The 23,894-nt window shown below is 35.9% G+C and overlaps 4 protein-coding genes and 1 long non-coding RNA gene across 8 annotated transcripts; all 5 read left to right on the top strand.

The window, feature by feature from the left end:
- The first annotated feature begins 63 nt into the window (after positions 1-63).
- On the top strand, positions 64-7,604 carry LOC103846705 (probable glycosyltransferase At3g07620). Of its 4 annotated transcripts, none has more exons than XR_004452370.1 (6): positions 252-566; positions 696-1,236; positions 1,333-1,463; positions 1,659-2,013; positions 2,407-7,004; positions 7,086-7,604. XR_004452370.1 is itself a non-coding variant. In XM_018655433.2 (5 exons), the coding sequence occupies exons 2-5, from the start codon at positions 754-756 to the stop codon at positions 2,404-2,406; spliced, it is 981 nt and encodes a 326-aa protein (XP_018510949.1). In that variant the 5' UTR covers positions 64-566; positions 696-753; the 3' UTR covers positions 2,407-2,478. The 4 variants fall into 4 exon arrangements, 2 of the variants coding, with proteins under 2 accessions (XP_018510949.1, XP_009121932.1); XR_004452369.1 differs by having other exon boundaries at positions 2,407-6,617; positions 6,810-7,604; XM_018655433.2 differs by lacking the exon at positions 7,086-7,604 and having other exon boundaries at positions 64-566; positions 2,395-2,478.
- A 276-nt stretch (positions 7,605-7,880) lies between these two features.
- Positions 7,881-9,951, top strand: LOC103847547. The gene is made up of 3 exons (XM_033282932.1): positions 7,881-8,532; positions 8,858-9,286; positions 9,458-9,951. The coding sequence occupies exons 1-3, from the start codon at positions 7,881-7,883 to the stop codon at positions 9,949-9,951; spliced, it is 1,575 nt and encodes a 524-aa protein (XP_033138823.1).
- Positions 9,952-11,826: 1,875 nt separating this feature from the next.
- Positions 11,827-13,074, top strand: LOC103846706 (dehydration-responsive element-binding protein 3). Its single transcript, XM_009123685.3, has one exon. The coding sequence runs from the start codon at positions 12,127-12,129 to the stop codon at positions 12,847-12,849; it is 723 nt and encodes a 240-aa protein (XP_009121933.1). The 5' UTR covers positions 11,827-12,126; the 3' UTR covers positions 12,850-13,074.
- A 2,264-nt stretch (positions 13,075-15,338) lies between these two features.
- On the top strand, positions 15,339-18,352 carry LOC117128896. Its single transcript, XR_004452307.1, has 2 exons — positions 15,339-16,201; positions 17,088-18,352. It is a non-coding gene; the product is annotated as an uncharacterized LOC117128896 (long non-coding RNA).
- A 3-nt stretch (positions 18,353-18,355) lies between these two features.
- Positions 18,356-23,616, top strand: LOC103846707 (protein NRT1/ PTR FAMILY 1.3). The gene is made up of 5 exons (XM_009123686.3): positions 18,356-20,523; positions 20,613-20,830; positions 21,504-22,045; positions 22,410-22,857; positions 23,189-23,616. The coding sequence occupies exons 1-5, from the start codon at positions 20,439-20,441 to the stop codon at positions 23,561-23,563; spliced, it is 1,668 nt and encodes a 555-aa protein (XP_009121934.1). The 5' UTR covers positions 18,356-20,438; the 3' UTR covers positions 23,564-23,616.
- The last annotated feature ends 278 nt before the right edge of the window (positions 23,617-23,894 follow it).

A 23,894-nucleotide genomic window follows, 5' to 3' on the forward strand; every position in this document is an offset into this window, starting at 1 on the left:
CATTGTTCCGTGATATTCTTCATAAATTTTGCTCTTCAGTAAACCACAAGTTTGCACCCTAAAAATAAGTAAACCACAAGTAACATAAGTATTTTTTTTTATCTTTATAATGAAAACGATTTTGTTATGTTTGGATCACGTGAATTTCGCAACTTCCGATGCTTGGATAACGTTCCAGAGGAGAGTGCGGGACGCAAACGCTGACACCGAAAGCCATATCATAAATAACGTCTTCAATTTTATATAATACGGTCATTATTGTATTTCTTGGGTTGTGTAAGTTACGAAGTCCATGAAATATAGTAGGAAAGACCGGTGTATTTAAAAAATATTAGAGAAGTCTTTATCATACCTTGTTGGCTTATCAATTCAAAACACAGTGTTTTCTCCAATACTTAATTAGTCAAGACTTTTGATTGAACAAAATTAAAAGCCATCGATTGCCTTGTCTTGTCTCTTTGCTTCTTAATTATTTGTCTGATTATTTTGATGATAATCACTCCGAGAAACCTCAAAGAAACGCTAAGATCTGACCCAACGCTTAAGGCTCGTATCTGTTTCTCCATGTAAGTTGTCAAACTCTGTTTTCGAACCAGTCATCTTCTAGAGTTCACGTATCACTTAAAGTTGGTGTCTCTAGTTTTGGAATTTGATGGGTTGATTGAACAAAACAGATCCTCTCATCTGTTTTTCAGGAAGAAGATAACAGTTGAGTTATATAGAAATCTAAGCTAGTCTACTTATCAGGTTGCGATGGATCAAATTAGAGGTTTTCGGTTTCTAGGCCAAGCAGAAACATGTAGAGTTCTTCTTCTCATGACTCTGGTCGTCGCCTTCATTCTAGGTCTTCAGTACTTCGAGCTCACTCCAATATCTACTGGCACCCTTGGAAACGGCACCGTTTCTGGATTCATAGAATCCAATAATATAACTAAAGGTGATGAAAACGAAATGTTTCTTGCACCTCAAGAAGCAACCTCTGAGTTTAGACCGGGTAATAGCACTACGGAGGTTCTGAAGAGTTATGAGCACAAGTTTCTGAATAATTCTCCTAAAGCTTATGGACAAAGCAGTGGCAATGAAAGCGCAAGCTCTCATCATCCTCTTCAGCCCAAGATACCTCACAGCAACAAGAAACATGAGAGGAGCACCAAAAAACCACCGTTGGTTGTCATATCAATAACCCAGATGAATCAAATGATAGTGAAACGGCATAGTGATCCTAATAATTCACTTGTATGCATGTGACTTTACCATAATTAAGTTCCAATTCTTTGTGACCATGCCACTCATCATCTCTTTGATCCACTTTTTGTTTGTTCTTGTTCATAGACACCTCGTTGGGAATCAAATGTGGACAGAGAGCTTAAGGATGCAAGAAACAAGATCAAGAACGCGGCTTTGGTCAAGAAGGATAATACTCTTTACGCACCTCTCTACCACAACCTATCCATCTTCAAAAGGTTTAACATATTAACCGATCTAAACAATACATATATAAGGGTAGTAATTAGCAAAGGCTTACTTCTTATTTTCCAATGTTTATACATTAATAAATTATTGCGTGTACTATAAAATTTATTTTCACATGTTATCCACACAACATTACAATTAACGTTTGAAGCAATCGAATCCTAAATGGTTATTGTTTAGTGCAGGAGCTACGAGCTAATGGAGCAGACTTTGAAAGTGTATGTTTACTCAGATGGGGACAGGCCAATCTTTCATCAGCCTGAGGCAATAATGGAAGGGGTTTACGCATCAGAAGGATGGTTTATGAAACTAATGGAGAGTAGCCATAGATTCTTGACAAAAGATCCCACCAAAGCTCATCTATTCTACTTGGCTTTCAGTTCAAGAATTCTTCAACAGAAACTCTACGTTCGTGATTCTCACAGCCGTAGAAATCTTGTTAAATATCTCCGAGACTACATTGATCTCATCGTTTCCAGATACCCTTTCTGGAATAGAACTCGTGGCTTCGATCATTTCTTCACCGCTTGCCATGATTGGGTATGTGATTTAAGCTTAAAACGGTCGAGTTAGATCATTTCCAATGCATTTTCTATTTTCTATTTTATTTTAGAGGAATTCTATAATAGTCCACTAATGTATTCTTTTATAATAGTATATCTTTTTTTTAAATATGGAATAAAAATAAATAATTGTTATTTCTTCTCATAAATATAGAGTAAATACTAAATTTTATTTCTAAAAAGAAATAAAAGTGGATTTGAATAGATGTAAAATAGAAATGAGTTGGAAATGTTCAGATTTGAATAGATATAAAATAGGAATGATTTTTTTGTTAAAGTCAATAGAAGTGAGTTGAAAATGCTTTTAACTGATATGATGATTCATTCATTATGATTTGGTTTACTAATGGTACGTTAGTATTTGTTGTAGGCTCCAGCTGAGACTAGAGGACCATACATGAACTGCATCAGATCACTCTGTAACGCTGATGTCGGACTAGACTTCGTGGTCGGAAAAGACGTCTCTTTGCCGGAAACAAAAATCTCTACTGCACAAAACCCAAACGGAAACATTGGAGGTAACCGTCCTTCTAAGCGAACAATCCTCGCTTTCTTCGCAGGTAACATGCACGGTTATGTCAGACCCATTTTGCTTAACCATTGGTCTTCAAGTCCTGAACCGGATATGAAGATCTTCAACCGGATCAACCACAAATCGTACATCCGGTTCATGAAACAAAGCAGATTCTGCGTTTGCGCTAAAGGGTACGAGGTGAATAGCCCAAGGGTGGTGGAGTCGGTTTTGTACGGTTGCGTTCCGGTTATCATCTCTGATAACTTTGTTCCGCCGTTTCTTGAGGTTTTGGATTGGGAATCTTTTGCTGTGTTTGTGCCAGAGAAGGAGATTCCTAATCTGAGGAAGATTCTGATATCGATCCCATTGAGGAGATACGTTGAGATGCATAAAAGGGTGTTGAAGGTTCAAAAGCATTTCATGTGGCATGATGGTGAACCGGTTCGGTATGATATGTTTCATATGATTCTTCATTCTGTTTGGTATAACCGGGTTTTTCAAACGTTTTAGCCAATTGAGGGTTTGGCAAGTCACATGGGTAGAGTTATTGCACCAATAATCAATTTAAAATTTTTTAAATAAAGATTGTAGAGCAGTTTGTATATACGGTACCAGGTTGGCATCAAGTTCACTAATACTCCCTCCATTCCTAAATGTAGGATGTTTTAAAAAAATTGATGTTTCAATATATAAGATGTTTTTTTTAGGTAACTTTAACTTTACTAAAAATTGTTTAACCAATCATATTTAATAATCTATTTTGTAATTGGTTGAATACCATTAATTTCTAATTTAATTGACATTTTTTAGACAAAAAAATAATTTTCTTAATTTTTTTTTTTTTAACAACAAAATAATTTTCTTAATATGTGTGTTTTTACCTAAACATCTTATATTTAGGAACATGGAGAGTAAAAAGTTTAAATGGGTAAAACAAAAAAATTGTAAATCAACTTTAAATTCTCTTGCCTTAATATCTATACAAAATGATATTTTTTGAAAGAAATAAAATGATTTATTTATTTGATGTTAGTTGGTTCAATCATTTTTATAGTTCAAAAGAACTAATATCCAAGTCACAAGCAATTTAACCGATCATCTGTGAGTTGTGACTGTACACGAGGATTAGACCATCAAAATAATTTCCATTGCACAACCCTTAAAACTAAGAATCCATGAAGTTTATCTCAGGTTAAAAGTTTCTTCCTGTTCGATTTCCCAATCATATAAAAGCGCACACAATGAAATTTCAAGACATGCAAATTTAGTATAATGTCAGTTACAAAAAAAAAAAAAAAAAAAAAAAAAAAAAAATTTAGTATAATGTTAAACATTTTCTTTAAGCAACTTAACATATCTTCATTATTTTCCTCTTAGACGACCTAAGCTTTTTGTAATTTCGGAACCTTTTTGGCTACAAACTTCTCGTTTGGAAGTTACTGATCAAAGACACTGTGTGGTGAGATCATGAGCCAGGGATCATGAGCCAGGCAATCCGCAATCGCATGTGACAAACAAGCAGCAGGACTGAAGCTGTGATAGGCAGACATTAAATAGTCAATGTTGTCTTTCGCTTTAATATCTTCTTTGTATTAATAATAATAATAATAATAATAATAATATGTTTTGTTTGCCGAAAATTGGGAGTAAAAGAAAAACTAGAAGATGTCATTAAATGGGGATGGTGATTTTTGACTAGTGATGTCTGATGTACTATTGAGTCAGAATCATGTTTTCTTTGTATGTTTTGTCTGTCTCTTACACCATGTTATGGTTTCCAACTTTTCATCATTTTTCACTTTTTAAAACTATATACGTACACATATGTGTGTGTGATGAATTTAAAACGAATGAGTATGTTTGGGGAAAAGAAGAAAATATAAAGAGGTAAGTGAAAAATGATCTAATACATCTAGAGTCCAATCTTAATAAATAATTTTTTGTCGACTCTTAATAAATGATTTATACGGGTATATAAAAGAATTCCCTAGACTGGTCACAATGATCTATCAACAATCTTAAGATTAATAACGTCAATCAATCGATGATACATACATTGTCGATCCCAATGTGACTGTCTTTATAAATAAATGAAAATTTAAATGAAGATCATTAAGCACTTAGGCTTTCGTAGAGCCTACATCGAGCAACTGCAGTTATCAATCCTTTACCGCGTTTGCTAGTACGCGTACTTGACACCTGGTTGTGTTATGGCTAGAGTTCTTGTTCCTTATCATTTCCATGCACATAGACGTGTCGGTTTTTAAGACTGCAATTATTTTTTTAGATATCGTCTGTTTTTCATAAAACCGAAAATTCCCAAAAATGTAACTTAATTTTCTTGTTTTTCTAATCCAAAATTTTTTCCAGAAAACACATGATAAATAAAATTGTTTCCCCCGCTACTGTTTTACAAACTATTGTATATTAATATAAATTTACATTATAATACGGAGATGACAACAGCGCTACTACAAAGAAAATATTAGAACTATCGTTTTTGTTTCAGCATAAACATAGATAATGTTGTTAAGTTAAACTAGATAGCTAGGATCGATGAGTATTCTGAAGTAGATTAAAATTGTTAATTTACGTTTCAGTCAACTACTTTAAAGAATTCTTCATGTTAATCCACAATATTAGACACATAGAAGGATTTTATTGGGTCTAAACGACAACCATTTGCGTGAATCATTGACCATATACTGTAAAGAAAAGCATGTTAAGACTAAATGTCCTACCCCTCGAGTTGTCCTTTTTCCTATCGTCTGCCATGTCTCTCTGATGAATATACTCAGGATAGTGATATATATATATGTATGAACATATATGCTCTGAGTAAGGAATAAAAACTACCCACCATACGATATCAACTGGAATTAATTATAGTGTATGCTTATTCGGAGAATATATGTTTACACCAAGATCCAAAATTAAATTCGGAGAATATATGGAGAGCATATAATAATAATTAAATGTACTTTGTCACATATTTTGTTTAACAAATGTGGCTTGATTTCTTTTATAAAATGAAATAAAGTTCCATTGCAAACCTATACGAATATATATAACAAATTGTCAAACATTTTGATGAGTTCACAAAATTTATCATAAATACCTAAGAAATTATCATTGCAGTCGTAATTGAACTTTGACCCTATAATTGTTTTAAGGATCTTTAATCCCAGAACACAGAGCACGAAAATGAGTTTCCTGTATCAAAAGAAGAAGTAGAAGAAAAGGCATTTTCCAAAAGGCTTAATCTGGAAGATATGATATTTGGTTTTGTCTACCTAAATAAACACTCATAAAATTGACCAAAAAATTACTAGCACTCAGAAGAATCATTTTCTGCTTTCTATTTCAAAGTGGGGCTGCGTTATTTATCGAGAGACCTCCATCTAATTAAGAATTTCTAAATGAGAAACGAGAAGCTTGATTGATCTTGTGAAGGGGATAAGGAAGCAAATAGCCTAGGCTTGTTAAAAGATTTCCCACGTAACAGTAAAATGATTATAGAAGTCGTAATTGATATTATCTATGTCAGTATGTGTAATATATTGTGTGTCAGTCCTTATAGGTACGCAAAGGTCCCATGATTGAACAAATTGATGTCCCTCTGAAATTTTCTTGAAGTTTTCTTTTCTTCATTTGTATTTTTTTCACCAAAATGTACTTATTTGTCTGCTTGTCTGGAACCATCTTTAACCTAATATGCATTGGTTGATAGTCTTAGACCATCCGCATCAGCGGTTTAAGAGGGGGTCATGGGCTCGGGATCTTAGGCCCGATCAATTAAAAAAAAATGTAAAATGGGTATATATCGCTGAACCGGGCCTTAGTTATGAACCCGTAAGGGGCGAGGTCAAGCCACGCGTCACGCACGGATTGGCTGGTCGTTTCCGCGTTGACGTTGTGGAAAGACGGGATCTCGCGTGATTCCATTCATTTCTCTCCTTTCTCAAAAAAGCTAGGGTTTCATCCCTGCGGCGATCTTCGGTGCGACGGCGAATTCCGTAGCTTTTGGCCATCAAATCGACGACGGTCTCTGTTCTCGACGCTGTAAGGTGAATATATAGTTGATTAAATATGGATTAGAGTTGATTTGGGGGTTTTTTTCGAATTGCGAATTGTGTGATTCAAAATCGATTTGGGGTTTTTTTTCTTAGGGTTCTTAATCGATAAGGGAGTTCGATTGAGAGTTCGTTTAATCATATTCCATCATTATTATGTGCTAATACTATCGATTTGTGGCACAGATGGATCCGGGTGAAGAGAAAAGAAATTCAAAGAGGCAAATCGATAACAACAACATGTTAGGGTTCGTGGCCGATTCAGAGTACGGGATTCCAAGAAAGTGTCCATGTGGTGGGAGAATTATTGATGAGGTTAGACGGAAGGACGAGTACGACACTAATCCGGGGAAGCGGTTCTTCACCTGCATAAACCACGAGGTTATCTTTTTTCCGGTTTGATTATCGTTTATGGGTTTCATCAAGTACAAGTCTCTGATATTTTTTAATGTTGTAACCAAGGCTGATGGGTTCCATTATCGTCAGCCTTGGGTGATAGGTGTGCAGGAGGAGATCGAGAGGTTGACTAAGCGGGTGGTGGAGGCTGAAGACGTCATGAGGGGGATGTGGAAAGTCACTAAACAGATTGAGACTCTGGAGGTTAGTGAACTTTCTTTGCTGTTTCATTCCTCTTACATGTTTGATTTTAGTTATGTACTTCTTTAAGCGTGACTAACACTTTTTTTTTTATGTTTCCATGTCCAGGAACAGGTACAAATCTTCTCTGGACAGGTGGCTGACCTGGAGAAGGTTTGCTTCGAATGAAAAGCAAAGGTAAGAGTCGACATAACTGTAGAGGTTGTTTGCAATTGCCTGTTTGAAAAACTTGATTGCTTTATGTCTGTTCAAAATTGTTAATGTATATTTAAAAGTAGAACTAGAAGTAGAATTTTAAAATACGAAGCTAACTTGTTTAACCGTGGAAAAAACCAACTTGAACACACAAACATATTAACACGTAACCAAACCTTAAACTACAACGATAACTAGATGTCTAAGTAGAACTTAAAAGTAGGTATCATTAATTATATTCTGGTTGTTGGTTGCTGTTATGAATGTTCGATAGTACTAAGCTGTAGTTAATTTTGGTGAGTGATTTGATGTGTAGTTACTGCTTGTAACAACTTCTAATGGCTTTTGTAATGAATGTTTGGTAGGTAGAGTTTGTTTAATTGTTCACAAACTAGTTTATAAACATAGCAAATCCGCCACTCCAAACACAGAAACATATAAACAACAAACCCAACCTAAACCACAATGGAACCTTTCTCCTTTAATCCTCCCGGGTTTGTTAACCTTTTAGCTTCGCAGAGGAGTCTACCAATAGACGTTGACTCTGCTGAGGCAGCTGCTATCTCTCCCGGGATAGTGAAACCAGTGGAAAGGAGAAAGTGGGTACGCAAAGAAGACCTCGTGCTCATCAGCGCTTGGTTGAACACGAGCAAAGATCCGATAGTCAGTAATGAGCAGAAGGCAGGAGCGTTTTGGAAGAGAATTGAAGAGTACTTCAACTCAAGCCCTCAGCTCATTGGCGCCGTTCCTAGAGAATGGAGTCAATGTAAGCAGAGGTGGGGAAGGGTAAATGAGCAGGTGTGCAAGTTTGTGGGATGCCACGAAGCGGCTTTGAAGGAGCAAGCCAGTGGCCAAAATGAGAATGATGTCATGAAGGCTGCCCATGACATCTTCTTAAATGACTATGGTGCCAAGTTCGTACTTGAGCATTGCTGGAGGGAGCTCAGGTTTGATCAGAAATGGCGATCTTTCTCCTGCTCCAAAGATGGTGGGAAGGAGAAACGGAAGGAAGCATGTCCGGAGGTGGTGGCTGACGATGCGGAGGTTAGGCCTCCGGGTGTTAAAGCGGCGAAACGCAAGAAGCACGGGAATGAACACGCTTATGATCAAGTTCAGAGTATGCTAGCTATGAAAAATAGCATTTCCAAACAGAAGATACTTGAGCGTCTCCTTGGCAAGAATGAAGACACACTTTCTGATGAAGAAGTGTGTCTTAAGAAAAAACTAATCTCGGAAATGATATGATTTGGTGAGTGCCTTGAATTTGCTTGAATATTAGAGGTCTAGATTCTGTTTAGGTTGATTGGCTTAGGTTGTGAATATGTTCTATATCTTTAATCTCTTTTCTTTACTTGATTGAATAATTGAGCTTGTTAACATGTTAAGCTTTATTGAATCTCTTTTAGTGTACTTGCTTGAATCTGTTTGCTTTTCTTTTGCAGGACAGGGAGTGCAGGTGACGGTTTGGAGGTCACGGGTGTTGGAGCTCACGGGTGTTCGATGTTTGCTGGCTGTTTGTTTCACGGGTAGTTTGACTTTAGTCACGGGAAAGTGTACCATTTTGTCTCACGGAAGGAACGGGCTATCTGCACTTCAAAAGTGTACGGCAGCTATACGTATGCTGGCATATGGTCAATCGGGAGATACATATGACGAATATCTCCGACTTGGTGACAGTACATCACGTTTGTGTTTGGCAAATTTCACTGATGCAATAATACAATTGTTTGGAGAAGAGTATCTACGAAAACCTACAGCCGAGGATCTTCAACGCTTACTCGATGTTGGAGAGGTACGGGGGTTTCCGGGGATGATAGGCAGCATCGACTGCATGCATTGGGAGTGGAAAAACTGCCCAACGGCTTGGAAAGGTCAGTTCACACGTGGTTCAGGAAAGCCGACAATTGTCTTAGAAGCCGTGGCATCACAAGATCTTTGGATATGGCACGCATTTTTCGGCTTACCAGGTACCCTCAACGATATCAATGTTCTTGATCGGTCACCTGTTTTTGATGACATCTTACATGGTCGAGCACCTAAAGTTAAGTTCAAGGTCAACAACCACACTTATCGTATGGCCTATTATCTTACTGACGGAATTTATCCAAACTGGTCAACATTTATCCAATCCATCCCACTTCCTCAAGGTCCTAAAGCCGAGAAATTTGCAGAAAAGCAAGAATCCGCCAGAAAAGATGTCGAACGGGCTTTTGGAGTATTGCAATCGAGGTTTGCAATTGTTAAAAACCCAGCTCTACAATGGGACAAGGAGAATATAGGAAAGATCATGAGAACTTGTGTCATATTGCATAATATGATAGTAGAGAACGAACGACACGGATACGCTCAAATTGATACTTCTGAGTTCGAGTCAGGAGAATCAAGCAGAAGTTCGAGGGTGACTAGGAGAGAAAGTATTCATGTCGGTGATATGTTAGGCATGCGCAGAGAAGTTCGAGATCCAGAGAAGCATGCTCGTTTGAAAGCTGATTTAATGGAAAATATATGGCAAAAGTTCGGTGACGAAAATGAATAAATAAGTTATGTATGTTAGAAAAATTTCTCATTTATGTAATGTACTTTTAATGTATTGAATAAAATGTTTTCATAATTTTAATAATATGTTTTAATATTTCATTCATCTTTTCTGAATATTTTAATTTTTTTTAAAAAAAATTAATATTATTATTTTATTCCTATGAACTCCTTCTTCGGGTTCGCTAATGCAGAAAACAGCATATCCGAGTTCATAACTGTTCATGGGCCCACGAAAAAATAATAAAAAATGTTGGTGAACCCCAAAGAGGGATTCACCAATGCTCATGCTCTTATTATTTTATAAGGAGTTTGCCCATAGATTTTCTAATGCCAGGACAAAAAGGTGTCTTAGTGATCATTTTAATTACTAGCGTTAACAATCCTATATAATTAGGATACCTTATTCAAATGTTTAGGAATTGGTATTCGTACATATTATCTCAAATGAAATCAGTACCAGATATGAAATTTCTTATTAATTTTTAAAAATAAATAGACTGATACATGGTTTTTATTAAATTTTAAATGTAACTAGTCATGGATTTTATATGGATCAATAGATTTAAGTTTCGATACCATAATAAATTCTATACATTTTCAAATTAAAATAAATTGTTGATAAGTGATTGACATGTGTCTTTCTTTAATAATTTTTGGTGTATATCTTAACCTTCAACAGAACAAAATTCATTTTCAAAATTTCTTTGATAACTGAAATTAAGTTTCGAGACATACGGTTAAGACACATGCATTAAGGCCTTCACCCTTGATAATCTTTGAGTAAAAAAAAAACAAATGCTTGTTGTTCAAAAAAAAAAGAAGCTTAAACAGGTTTTCGGTATTATTAGTTTATCTGTACATAATTACAAAAATAAATCTCACTATGATGAACGTCTAACTTATTGCTAAAGTATTACTTTTAGGTATCAAAAAAGTTCATAACTTAGGGTATAGAAATTGATTAAAGACTATGAGGCCATAGCAAAACTAATTGTTAAAAGAAATTACTTCTTAAGAATCTCGTTTCCGTAAAACTTTAATTACATATAAACGAAAACCAAAATCATGTATGATTAGATTCAGATGAAGATATCATGATGATATGCAAACATATCTATGTAAATGCATTATATACTTGTCATGAAAAACACCATGATCGGTTGAGTCAGAGATCTGAGTAAAAGATATAAAAACAGTAAAACTTGGGTAACAATTTCACTATCACACAAATAAAAGATAAGATAAATATATTCACGCACGCGTATCCAATAATCTTTTCATCTTCACCGTTTTTTACCAAAAAAAAAAAAAGATAAGATAAATATAGTGAAAAAGCTTGTCTCACCGTGTGTTTTTCGCAGAAAGAAAGTTTATAAATTTATGTTTACAAACAAAAAAAACAAACTTCATAATTTTTACGTACGCGGCTGGGACGAAATATACACTTCAATACTATAGTGAAAAAGCTTGTCTCGCCGTGTGTTTTTCGCAGAAACAAACTTCATAATTTTAGTTTTACAAACAAGAAAAAACAAACTTCATAAATTTTACGTACGCGGCTGGGACGAAGTAATTGGTCTATACACTTCAATATTCATTCTTTTTTTTTGCTAAAAGGCTTTCCTTTAATATTCATTCTAAATGTGGTAGTCTCGTAATATGTTTTATAACAGATTTTTTTTTTTTTTTGGAAATCCGGAAGATATCAAAGCAGATAGTGACATCAAGTGTGTTGTTTTATACTAATAAATAGTATATTTTTTTCTGAACAAAATTTTATACTAATAAATATATTTATATAAAAATAGAGCGATTGGGTCCATTTCCTTTATTCAATACTTATTGCGTTGTTTTGGTCCCATTCTCTCGCTCTCTTCTAACTTATTTTTTTTGAACAACTCTCTCTCTTCTAACTCTTACCCAAAATATTAATGCATATAAATATTTTGAGTGACTGAGAAAAATGATAGGCAACATTTTACCAACCTTTCTTCTTCTTCTTCTCATATCAAAGTTTCTCTCTCATTTCTTCATCACTTCACTGCCCTGCTTTTTTTCCTTATTTTGAATAGTTCTCGAACTTATTTTTCTCCTGAAACTCTTTGCATAAATCATAACACAAAAACCGAATAAGAGACCGTCAAAATTGTTATTATCCTATTCGTGTAAAACAATGGTTGCATCAGCTTCAGAGAGTACGTCAGTTGAGGAATATTACAGCCGCCAAGTAGAGAGAGTGACACAACTACCCAACTCGGCTTCTGACTTAGTCGTTGACTCAAGCAAGGCAGAGCAAAACGAGAACTCAAAGAAGGCGAAACGTGTAAAAGACTCCGGTAAGCACGCTTACCCGGTTTATCGCGGTGTAAGAATGAGGAACTGGGGCAAATGGGTGTCGGAGATTCGTGAGCCGAGGAAGAAGTCTCGTATTTGGCTCGGAACTTTCCCTACGCCGGAAATGGCGGCGCGTGCTCACGACGTTGCAGCTTTGAGCATTAAAGGGGCCTCAGCTATACTGAACTTCCCTGAACTAGCTGACTCATTCCCTCGACCTGTCTCGCTAAACCCTCGAGACATTCAGACAGCAGCTCTCAAAGCAGCACACATGGAACCAACGACGTCGGTCACGTCCTCTTCATCGTCTTCCACTTCTTCACTCGAGTCTCTAGTGATGGTGATGGACCTCTCGAACACTGAGTCGGAGGAGCTCGATGAGATCGTGGAGCTGCCAAGTCTCGGGGCGAATTACGACGTCCACGCGGCTAGCTTTGGGAACGAGTTCGTGTTCTCTGACTCAGTGGACTACTGTTTGTATCCTCCGCCGTGGGGGCAGTGGTCGGAAGATAGCTACGGAATCAGCCCTAGTTTCAACCAAGACTCGTCATGGGATCTTTAACGAAATTTTTAATCAATTTGATTTTCTTTTGTCAAGGTAATCAGTTTGATTTTTGTATCATTATTATAAGTAATGATGTATGTAGTGTTTAATACCGTGTTTATGAACCCTTTTTTGTGTTAGTTAAGCAAGGGTTTGTTTTTTTTGGTGCGTGTGTGAACTCCATAATGAATTCGTGTACAAAACTCAGTTTGTGTTTTTCTTTCAAATATTAATTTCGGTTTAGTTTGTCGGAAAAGAAGAGGAAAACAAGTGAATTTTTTGTTAAGTAACATCAAGTAAATAAAAAGTCCACTAACTTTATGATGGTGCAATAATCAATACAAATCATTGGGAGTTCAAAACTGTGGCGTCTGTTGAGACAACAACAACAACAAAAATTGTGGCGTGTTTTTCTTACAGATAAAACGATAAAAAAGGAGTACTAGCTTTTACTAATAATTGTAAATTGGAGTCTCACTATCATTAATTTTTGTTTGGTCGGAATCAATGAGTGGAGAATGGGAGCTAGGGTAAAACAAGAAAAATACAAAGTGAGAGCAACTTGTCCAAGCTGACGCAAAATTACCACGTTTACGAATTTAAGAAACTAAATAAATTTAGAGTTTAGATTTTAAAATTTAGATTTTGATATTTAAATTGTGCTCAGATTTTTCGGGTTAGGGTTTATATTTTTCTCTAAAAACATTTGAACTTCTATTTTATATTGGAAGCTTCTATCAAACCAAAATCAAAATGAGTTGAGAATGGTTTCTATTAAGAAAAAGTTCGAATGCTATTGGAGCAGTTTACAAACCAAAAATGACTGTTCACCTCAAAAGTTAATTATATAAGCTTAATTAATACATCTGAATCTTAGATAGAATGATCCTAATATGAGGAAGATAGAGAATGTGACATGTCTAGTCCTGTCGCATGTATGTCTTTTCAAATTCCAGGATGTTAATTTTAAGAACATTAAAAAATTTACAATCCAGTAAAAGAGCTGTGATGATTTTTAAACTATTTCGTTCTAAATTTTTGTAAAACCCATGAATTAACAAAAAGTGGAGTACCATATAGTATTATCATTAACGTTCTTTTCTAATGTAAGTGACCTTTGAAGATTGAATACATGTTTTTGTTGACTGTAATAACTTCCCATCACAAGAGTACTATATAAGCAAATCGATCTATATTTTCTAGTTTATAAAACCTCGCTAAATATCAAAGTAAGTCAAGACCACATCCTAGTTCGACTTAGAACTAGACCGCCAAACAAGTCAGCAGTTAAGCAAACCATTGCACAAAATTGTTGGGTTGTCATAGTAAAAATATCACACCGATGTTTCAAATATTAATCAACGATTTGTTAGCTTTACAGTTTTCAGGTACTCCAGTCACCTCCTCTCTTTATATTCTAATTAAAACTCTAATAGCCTGAATCTCCATTCTACAACGTTTTTACAAAATTATAATTAAATCTCAGAATTCAAATGTAAAAGCTGGTCATTGTTGTTCATTAAAAAAAGTAATTGTCAAAAGAGATTCGTCCGACAGACAATTTTACCGACTGTCTGAATGCATATTAAATGCGTATAATAGTATTGGTTATTTTTTCACCTAAACTACAAAAGCACAAAGTTCAAACTAACGGTTAAAGATGAATTCAACCAACTGGATATGTGGTATTTGAGTTTTGGTAGGTTTAATTAGGTAATATATTTGTGGTTTGTTATAATTAATTTTGGTGTCAGTTTCTTACTTTTTGTTTACATTTGATACGATTTTTGTTTGGGTTAATTTGATCGGTTTCATTTTATTTTAGACCACATAGCCTACCTATTCCCCACTAAGTACTAACTATATTTATTCATTAGTATAGTATATGTTTATTCATTAGCTTTTATTAACCGACATCAATCCACGCAAATCTAGAGTGGATCCGACATAACTTTCTTGCACTTTTGTGAGGTGTTGAATTTCTTAATTCAGAATTTATCTTTCTAATGATGGTACTATGCATAACTCCAAAAACGGAAAAGGAATTATTGACTCCTTTATAACTTTTTTTAGAATTCCACCAAAATTGTCAAAGAAAGCTTAACAAAATGCTTAAACTGTCATATAAATATTTAAAGGGTGTCTGAACCACTTGATATTCTCCACTAATTAATGTGCTTTGTTCTAAATATCTAAGGATCAAGTAAGTCGGCAGATTACTCACGTTCAGTCGATTAACTTTTATTAACTGTGAGGATGATTAGTTAGAATGTAACTACAAGAATTATGTATAATTTAGTCAACACGATTTTTTTGATGCTGATATATTTGTTGTAGCTATAAAATTTAAATGAAATTTAAAAATTAAAGATATTGCTACAACAATGTTTTTTTCTTTTTTGAAACACTGATTAAATTAATAAGGAAAAAAGTTAGCTGAGAGCATTAACAACACCATCAACTACAAACTGTCCTGGTGCAGTTTTTGAGAACGGTTTTAGGTTTTTATCCTCTCTTTTTGAGAACGGCTTTAGGTTTTACAGTTATTTTTAAAATTTCTGATTATACGTTTGAATTGCCAACAACAAAAAAAGATTATATGTTTGAAAGCTAATATGAAATATGATTAGTAATTTAAAGGATGTAAATAAAAATTAAAACTAAGACAATTTTAATGGGCCAACTAATCAGCCACCATGTCTCGAACTTGCACAAATTATCAGGATGCATATTAAACACCTGTTTTGACGGCTGCAGATAAGTTGGCATATATCAATCCAATTATGAACTTGTAAATTATAACTGCAAACAGCAATGCAGTTGGGATTTATATGAAAACTTAAAATGTGTTTTTTATTTTCTAAGAAACTTGTTATACAAACGCAAGTAAAAAAGTTATCGTTTGGAAACAAAACGTATCTTTTTGAACGTCACAACCAACCTAAAAACATAGAAACATGTATTAATTAGAAATCATTTCTACCTCATGAATAGCCAGCCTCCTCTGTGAAGTTTACGAATCTTTTTTTTTTTTTGTAAATGTTAAATTTATACCACTTTTTTAAGAATTTACAATGTTGTGACAACCACAACTTATTTAAGAAAAGATAAAAGGAGCAGGAGAGAAAGCAATAACAAGAGAGTATCATTAACTAGAAGGGGACAAGAACCAAAAGTATAGCTCAAGCAAAGAAGGGGGACGGGCAGTCACGGTAGGCCTAGAGAGAGACAGCAGCCTATCCCTCATTGCCCGATCCACCACCCGGAAGAAGCCTTCTCTGTAGACAAAGACGCGCCCGTGAAGATTAATATATTATTACGAATATATATAAATAGATATTGTATTTTGAACATATAATAATTAGAAGAGGTGGGCTACTAGCTAGCTCAGTGGCTTGTACAAAGTGCGGGGGGGGGGGGGGGGGGGAGGAAACAGCTGCACATCTCTTTCTGCACTGTCAGTTTACGAGGAGAGTCTGGGAGACACTCCCACTTTCAAAGCCTATAGACCCTTCAAGATTCGACTCCTTTAGTATGGTAATCTCCAGCTCCCCAGGTATGTCCTGTTTCCCACCATCTGGAGTCACTATTGATCTATTCCCCTGGCTCTGCTGGTGCTTATGGACAGCTAGAAACTCGCGCATCTTCAAGAATGTTAACCTCTCAGCGATTGAAATTGGAAGCAAGGCTGTGCGTCTAGCAAGAGAATGGCAAAACGCCCAACCACTGAAACCAGAGCACCATGCACTACAACCTATCTCCCTTAGAAGTGCCACTAACAATGTGGACAGGTGATATGTCATTCAGATGCATCATGGTCCCCACATACCAAAGCAGCGGGATGTGGGTGGTGGTTCTCCGATACAGCAGGAACTAAACTCGGACAGGACTCCTCGACAGAACAGCACGTGTCATCACCCCTCATGGCGGAAGCGATCGCGGTTAGGGAAGCTCTCCTCCACGCAAAGACACTCCAGTTCACCAAAATCTGCTTGAAGTCAGATAATCAAGTGCTTATCAACGCACTTTCCTCGAAGATACATCCGGTGGAGATCTATGGACTCAATTTGGATATCGAGGCTCTATCAGCTACCTTTTCTTTTCTGCATTTTTCCTTTATCCCTCGCCGTCTAAACTCTGTTGCGGATCTTATTGCTAAGTCTGCAACTTGTAACACGTACTCTGTCTTGCCGCTTTAGGCTTTAGCTCTTAATGAAGTATTTGGTTGTTCAAAAAAAAAAAAATAATTAGAAGAGGATTCTGAGAACAACAAAGACACATGAAAATGATCAGGTGCACTCGGATACGTCCGTATTAAAGCATATTGATTTCCTTTAAAAGACAATATTCTTGGTGGAAAGCTTTTTCTTTGCCGCTTGCCATTACAAGGATGCTTTAAATTATTGTTTTGTACAAAAATCATGGGTTAGTGCTACTTGATTTAGTAATGCTAAGTATTATTATATGCATAACCCAATGTCCAACAAAGTGCTAGACAATAGTGTAAACCGGTTATGAATATATAATATAATAGTTTTTTTTGCCAAATATAGAATGTAATAGTTGGTAGACAATCATAGATTAGTGTTAGGAATTATGAATGTCAGAAAGAAAGAAAATTAATTTTAGGAAATCTATACTTGTTATCTATTTTGATATATATATTTAAACCAAAAAAAGATATATATATTTAAACCAAAATTAAGGGCACGTGCATCGCTGTAACCCCACTTGGGATTTCAGACTTTTAATTTTTTAATTTTTTTTGTTTTTAAAAAAAAAAAAAAACAAAGAAAGAATCAATTGCAAGCCGCTACGTGTCAGTGGGGTCTGCGAAAATCACAAAAACCCAAAAGAAGTCGATCCTTATCTCATAGTTTTCCTTACCGGTTTTCTTCCTTTGTGCGGGGTCCACGCCAGAAAATCCTTCTAAGGACCCCGCGATGCGCATGGTCTAAGTGTATCTGTTGTATGTTTTTTGAGTGGGCCTTGTTCTGTTGTGGCCTTTGGCCTTTTAATAAAATAAGATGGCAAAAAAAAAAGAAATACATCAAATCTATATACATCGTCTGTGTCATTACGTTTGAACGTGAGCGTATTCATGCAGTACGTGGTTGAAAGCTGAATGGAAGATCTGCCTCAGACTGATCTCAGTCTCCCATGAGCGTTTTTCATATTTTTATTAAATTAATAAATCGTTTTAATAATTCGAGAACTACATAAGAGTACATATGTCATTATATAATAAAGGGGCCCTATAATAAATGGGTAAATATTATAAGTAATAACCAAGTTGCTTTGGTCTAGTGGTATAGGAACTCCAGATGGAGTGTCCGCCCCTGGGTTCGAGCCTTGGCCACTGCAGAATTTACATATGGGCTGCAGCATCCGAGACCGAAGACCGTTACACGGTGAGCCACATGGTGACGCCCTGGCAGCGTCCTTGCTCACTTCGGTCTCTAGTCTGGACCACCTCGGTGGGGCCAGGATACTCGGTTAGCAAAAAAAAAAAAAAAAAAAATATTATAAGTAATCGGAGACTAAGTGTCGATGATTTTTTTTTTGACTAAGTGTAGATGATTTTTTTTTTTTGACTAAGTGTCGTTGATACTAACAAAAAATATATAAAATGCGCATAGTATTTCTCTTTGAAAGTCCAAATCTTACTTCGAATTCTATATCTATATATGTTTCTCTTTTACATACAATAATTGCGCGTTGTCAATGAAATGATCAAATTGACATTATTTTATTGGAAGATTTAATATATATGAAATGACTTTGCAATGGTTGTTGGATGATTTTCTCTTGTCCTGCAGTGGTTGTTGGATGATATGATACTACAGTGCCAACAGTTTATAAAAATAGAAATTAAATAAATATTTTGGACTGATTATAGATAAGTATTTTCATGGGGGTATTCCTGGAGGATGGATAAGGCATTATCTTTGTACGAAAAACTTCCAAAAATACCTTTTTAGTTTGATTTTTTTTTTTAAATCTTTGGAGAACAATTTGCTGAATTATCATTCAAGAATCAACATACTTTCAGTAAATTATTTGAAAGGATTTATGAAGTACATACGTTCGCTGCTTCAGGTCAAGTGAAAGGTATTATTATATAGGCTATTAGCACAACAACAATCAGGTGGATATAATTAGTGTTTTAGGGGTACCTGAACAGCGATAGGAGTTGTCCTAGATGTGTTGGTCCAGTAGAATCGATTAATAATCTTCTTTTTGAATGTCTTCCAGCTTTGCAGGTTTGGGCTTTATCGAACTATCTGTCCCTTCCGGGTTACTTCCCGAGTACATCTATATACCAAAACATGAACTTTTTGTTTTGGAAGAGATCTTTCCACTGAAACCACAATTTGATAACTTCCCATGGATCTACTGGTACATTTGGAAGGCGAGGAACGACAAACTCTTTAATGGGAAAGTCGTATCCTCGATTGACACTCTCCAACATGCGTCTCTTGAGGCAGAATGTTGGAAGAAGGCTAACGAAAAAGAGGAAGAAAATGAGGATCATGACAATTCTCCTACTATAGAGTTTGAGACAGTGCTCCATTGGATACCTCGAATCCCTTCCTATCAAATTGAAGCATCATGAATCAATAATGGCACTGTCAGTGGCTTAGGGTGGAGTCTTAAGGATCAAATGAGTTTAAAATACTTCGGATTACGGGCGTGTAACAGGGGCCTCTCAGCTTTGCATGCTGAGATGGAAGGGTTACTTGGGGCAGCCTCATGTATGAGAGACAAAAGGATCACTTCGGTACGGTTCGAAATGGACTTCTCGGATTTAGTGGACATGACTACAAACCCGATGGACTGGCCAGCATTCGTGACAGAAATCGAAGAGTTCCAGAGGTTACATGATGACTTCGAAGATGTGAGAGTGTCTCATATTCCTCAGAGTCGGAATGGCCGGGCAGATGTGTTAGCAAAAAAATACAAGGATCAAAGGCTATATTTTCTCCCATATAGATTAGACCCGGACAGATGGAGATGTTCTTTGGAGAATCGGCTTGTTTGTCCACCATTTGATCTAGTATATATAGATGGGTAAACGACAAAAAACAAAAAAAAAAATTAGTGTTTTAGGGGCTAAAGATTGAAGACAATCTTTCATAGTCTCCTGAATCCTTCTCTGCGATACCAATGATTCGAGCCTGATCTCCAGCCAATTGATCTGGATAAGGTACGTGCTCAAGTTGCAGTCGACAAATCGTTCAGCCTCAGTGCTTATGATGTAGGCTAGTAGGCTAGTAGCCTTACTTGACGTGGGCCTGTATTACTTAGGTTCATTAGCATAAACTGACTCGTTAGTAGAATCCGGCCCGAAGATTTAAGGTTTGGACTATGACCAGAAACGCTTTCTTCCTAAAAGCCTGATTAGCTCTCTCTCTCTCTCTCTCTCTCTCTCTCTCTCTCTCTCTCTTTTAATGATAAACGTGATCAGCTTCTTTCCGTCGGATTTGTATTTATATAAGACGAATTTTATACAAAAAGATTCCTTTCGCAAAGTTGTCATAATAAAATGTGTAGATAGGCATATATTAATACTATAAAGACTCATAGAACACCCAATAGAAACCAACATGGATCAAGAAGCTCTTCTCGTTGGAAAAGCTACGGACCAGCACCCGGAAAAACGCACTGTTTCGACCATTTCGTGTATTCTTGGTATAGTCTCGTATATGTATCTATATACATATACATGTTTCTTTGTAGGATATATATATACATAAATTTTGTTAAACGTGTTTGGATAGCAAGTCAGGCTTTGGAGAAACTTGCATATTACGGATTAGTACCGAACATGATACTTTACTTGACGGTGGAGTACGGCATGGGAACGACGGAAGCGGCCAACATCCTCTTCCTCTGGTCTGCCGCCACCAACTTCTTCCCTCTTATCGGAGCTTTCATCGCTGATTCATACACGGGTCGTTTTCCTCTTATCGGATTTGGATCCTCCACTAGCCTTCTGGTACATATTTTACAAATTACGAAAACCACAATAAGTTGATTTAATTCGTTCTTTCCTCCTCTTTCTTAGTCTTTAATTTTTATTCTCAAAGTATATTTAAAAAAAAAATATTTGACCAATGAGTTTTAGAGTATTCACGGCTTGTTTATCTTCTTTTTTACTCCGTGCAGTCATATTTAACTAGTATTACAGTGACTTATAGTTGAGTTACATATTCAGTTTTGTAATCATGCAAGTAAGTGTTTTTTTTCCTCCATTTTTCCGTCACTGTACAAGAAATTAACTAATGATATGAATTAACGTTTGATGTAACTCCATCTTTTTGTCAACAATGTAGCTTCTGTTTTTTTTTTTGACAATGTAGATTCTGTTTAAAATTCCTCGTTTTCTAATAAAATTCAATAAAGTTGTCACGTAACTATTCTACAATGAAAGGTATTCAATAAAATTGCATCTTGTCATCTCTTATTTTACCACCATATTTTATTTCAAGAGTTTTGTCCTATCTTTTCAATTACTAACAATAAATAATTATCCTAATGATGTAACCATCACTTGCAAAATATATTACAAAGGAGTGAATGACGATTGCATATATGTATTCCATAATGGATACGTAAGTAACTTCTAACTGATCCCTTAATGAATTTTATTCACTTTCCTTATTGTGTAGGGAATGCTTTCATTATGGTTGGCAGCAATGATCCAACCAAAATGCGACAAATCAATAGACGTATGCCAACCAACTACACCATTCCAACTTCTTCTCCTATATTCATTTTTTACCCTCACATCTATCGGTGCCGGCGGCGTTAGGTCCTCCTGCTTAGCCTTCGCCGCCGATCAGCTCCAACTCAACAGCACAACACGTATCTCCACGACAGCACTAGAAACCCTGTTTAACTGGTATTACTTTTCGGTCATGCTCGCTTACTTTCTCTCCGAATCGTTGCTCGTCTTCGTTCAGACAAAGTATGGCTGGCAAATCGGTTTTGGAGTCTCTCTCGCTGTCATGGCTCTATCTGTCGCTTTGTTCTTTGTGGCTTCTCCGTTTTATGTCAAGTTTAAGTGTGAGCCTAGCCTCGTTTCTGGACTTTTCCAGGTTCTTGTTGCTGCTTTTAGGAACCAACATGTTGATTTAGCATCGGAGGAGCATGTTATATCGTACCATCACGAAACAGGACCTTCATTTTCAATTCCAAGCCAGAAATTGAGGTATATTAGTTTACTATTCAGAAATAGACAACTATTGATACTTTGCGTATAATGTTAAGTACGGTCGAACTTTATTTAGTACTCATAAGTAGAGAATAATGTTATGGTCTAGACTACATATCAACCCCCTGTTAAATGCATCGTTTTGATACACAATACAAATTTTATTGTTGAATTTATCCGACTTTTTTTTCTAAAATATTTTGTAGAGTAAGATATTTTGACAATTCAATACAAAATCTATTAAATTTGATGGTGGTACAGTAATAGTTTTCTTTAAACTTCTTTTTTTCTTTTTTTTTGTTGACTTTTTCACAATTATGTAAAGAAACTCATATTTTTGAATTATTTTTTCTGATTATAGGTATTTGAACAAAGCTTGCGCCACCAGTAACCCAAGGCAAGACCTAACCCTAACAGGAAACTCACAGAACCCATGGAAGCTGTGTACTGTACAACAAGTAGAAGACTTTAAATCTCTAGTCAACGTTCTACCAATCTGGTCAACGGGAATCATCTTGTCACTTGTTACAGCTTGTCAAGCCTCCTTCATAGTTCTTCAAGCCAAGGCCATGGATCGTCGCACTTTCATCAAGGGTTTCGAGATTCCTCCGGGATGTTATGGCGTTTTCATGATCATCTCCTTCGTGGTCTTCCTTGTTATTTACGATATTGTTGTCGTCCCGTTGGTCTCTTGGGCTCTAAGAAAGCCTAGACTGGGAGTTATGGTGAGAATGGGAGCTGGGATTGCAATATCGGTGCTATGCATCTCGACTCTAGCGATAGTGGAGTATGTTAGAAGAAAAAGAGCTGTAAGTCTTCATTATGGTTTATATCTCGCGCGGTTCTATAACACAAACCGATCGGTTTAATCTCGAGATAATGACGGATCTGAAATTTTAGGAATAATAAATTAATTTTTGAGCAAATAATAATAAATATTTATTAATAATTTTTTTTAAGAATATTAAAAAATGATTTGAAAACTTATGTTTTTGTATAAATAATCTTCAAATTTTTTGAGGAGCACAACCAATCTTCTATGTAATGTGCCTATAGATCCGGCCATGTCTCGAGACATTGTAGCTAAGCTGAAATTGAACATCACTCGACTGTTTATTTATTGTGTGGTTGATTCACTAGAGAGAGGAGGGAGGTACGATGTTGTCTGCGATGTGGCTATTACCATACATGCTACTAGGAGGCATTTCGGAAGCACTTATTTCGATAGCACAGAACGAGTTCTTCTACTCCGAGCTTCCCAAGTCCATGTCAAGCGTCGCCACCACACTCTCCGGCCTCAACATGGCCGCCGCAAGCCTCGTCTCCTCCTGGATCGTCACCGCAGTAGATACAGCCACCTGCCGGAGCTGGATCACAGAGGATATAAACGAGGGACACTTGGACTATTACTATTGGCTCATGACAGCATTTTCTCTTCTCAATGTTGTGTATTTTGTTTGGTGTAGCAAAGCTTATGGTAAATGTAAAAGTGATACAGATAATTCAATAAATTAGTTATGTAAGTAAATCAAAATAAATTACAGTACGAAATAATTACTAAGATAATTTTTCTCAGCTTTTAAATTACAGATATAAACGAGTGGACTATTACTATTGGCTCATGACAGCATTATCTCTTCTCAATGTTGTTTATTTTGTTTTGTGTAGCAAAGCTTATGGTAAATGTAAAAGTGATACAGATAATTCAATAGATTAATTATGTAAGTATATCAAAATAAATTACAGTACGAAATAATTAGTAATTACTAAGATAATTTTTCTCAGCTTAATTAAATTACAGAGGATATAAACAAGTGGACTATTACTATTGGCTCATGACAGCATT

This window comes from Brassica rapa, chromosome A10 (genome assembly GCF_000309985.2).
Source record: "Brassica rapa cultivar Chiifu-401-42 chromosome A10, CAAS_Brap_v3.01, whole genome shotgun sequence".
In the NCBI taxonomy this organism is placed as follows: Eukaryota; Viridiplantae; Streptophyta; class Magnoliopsida; order Brassicales; family Brassicaceae; genus Brassica; species Brassica rapa.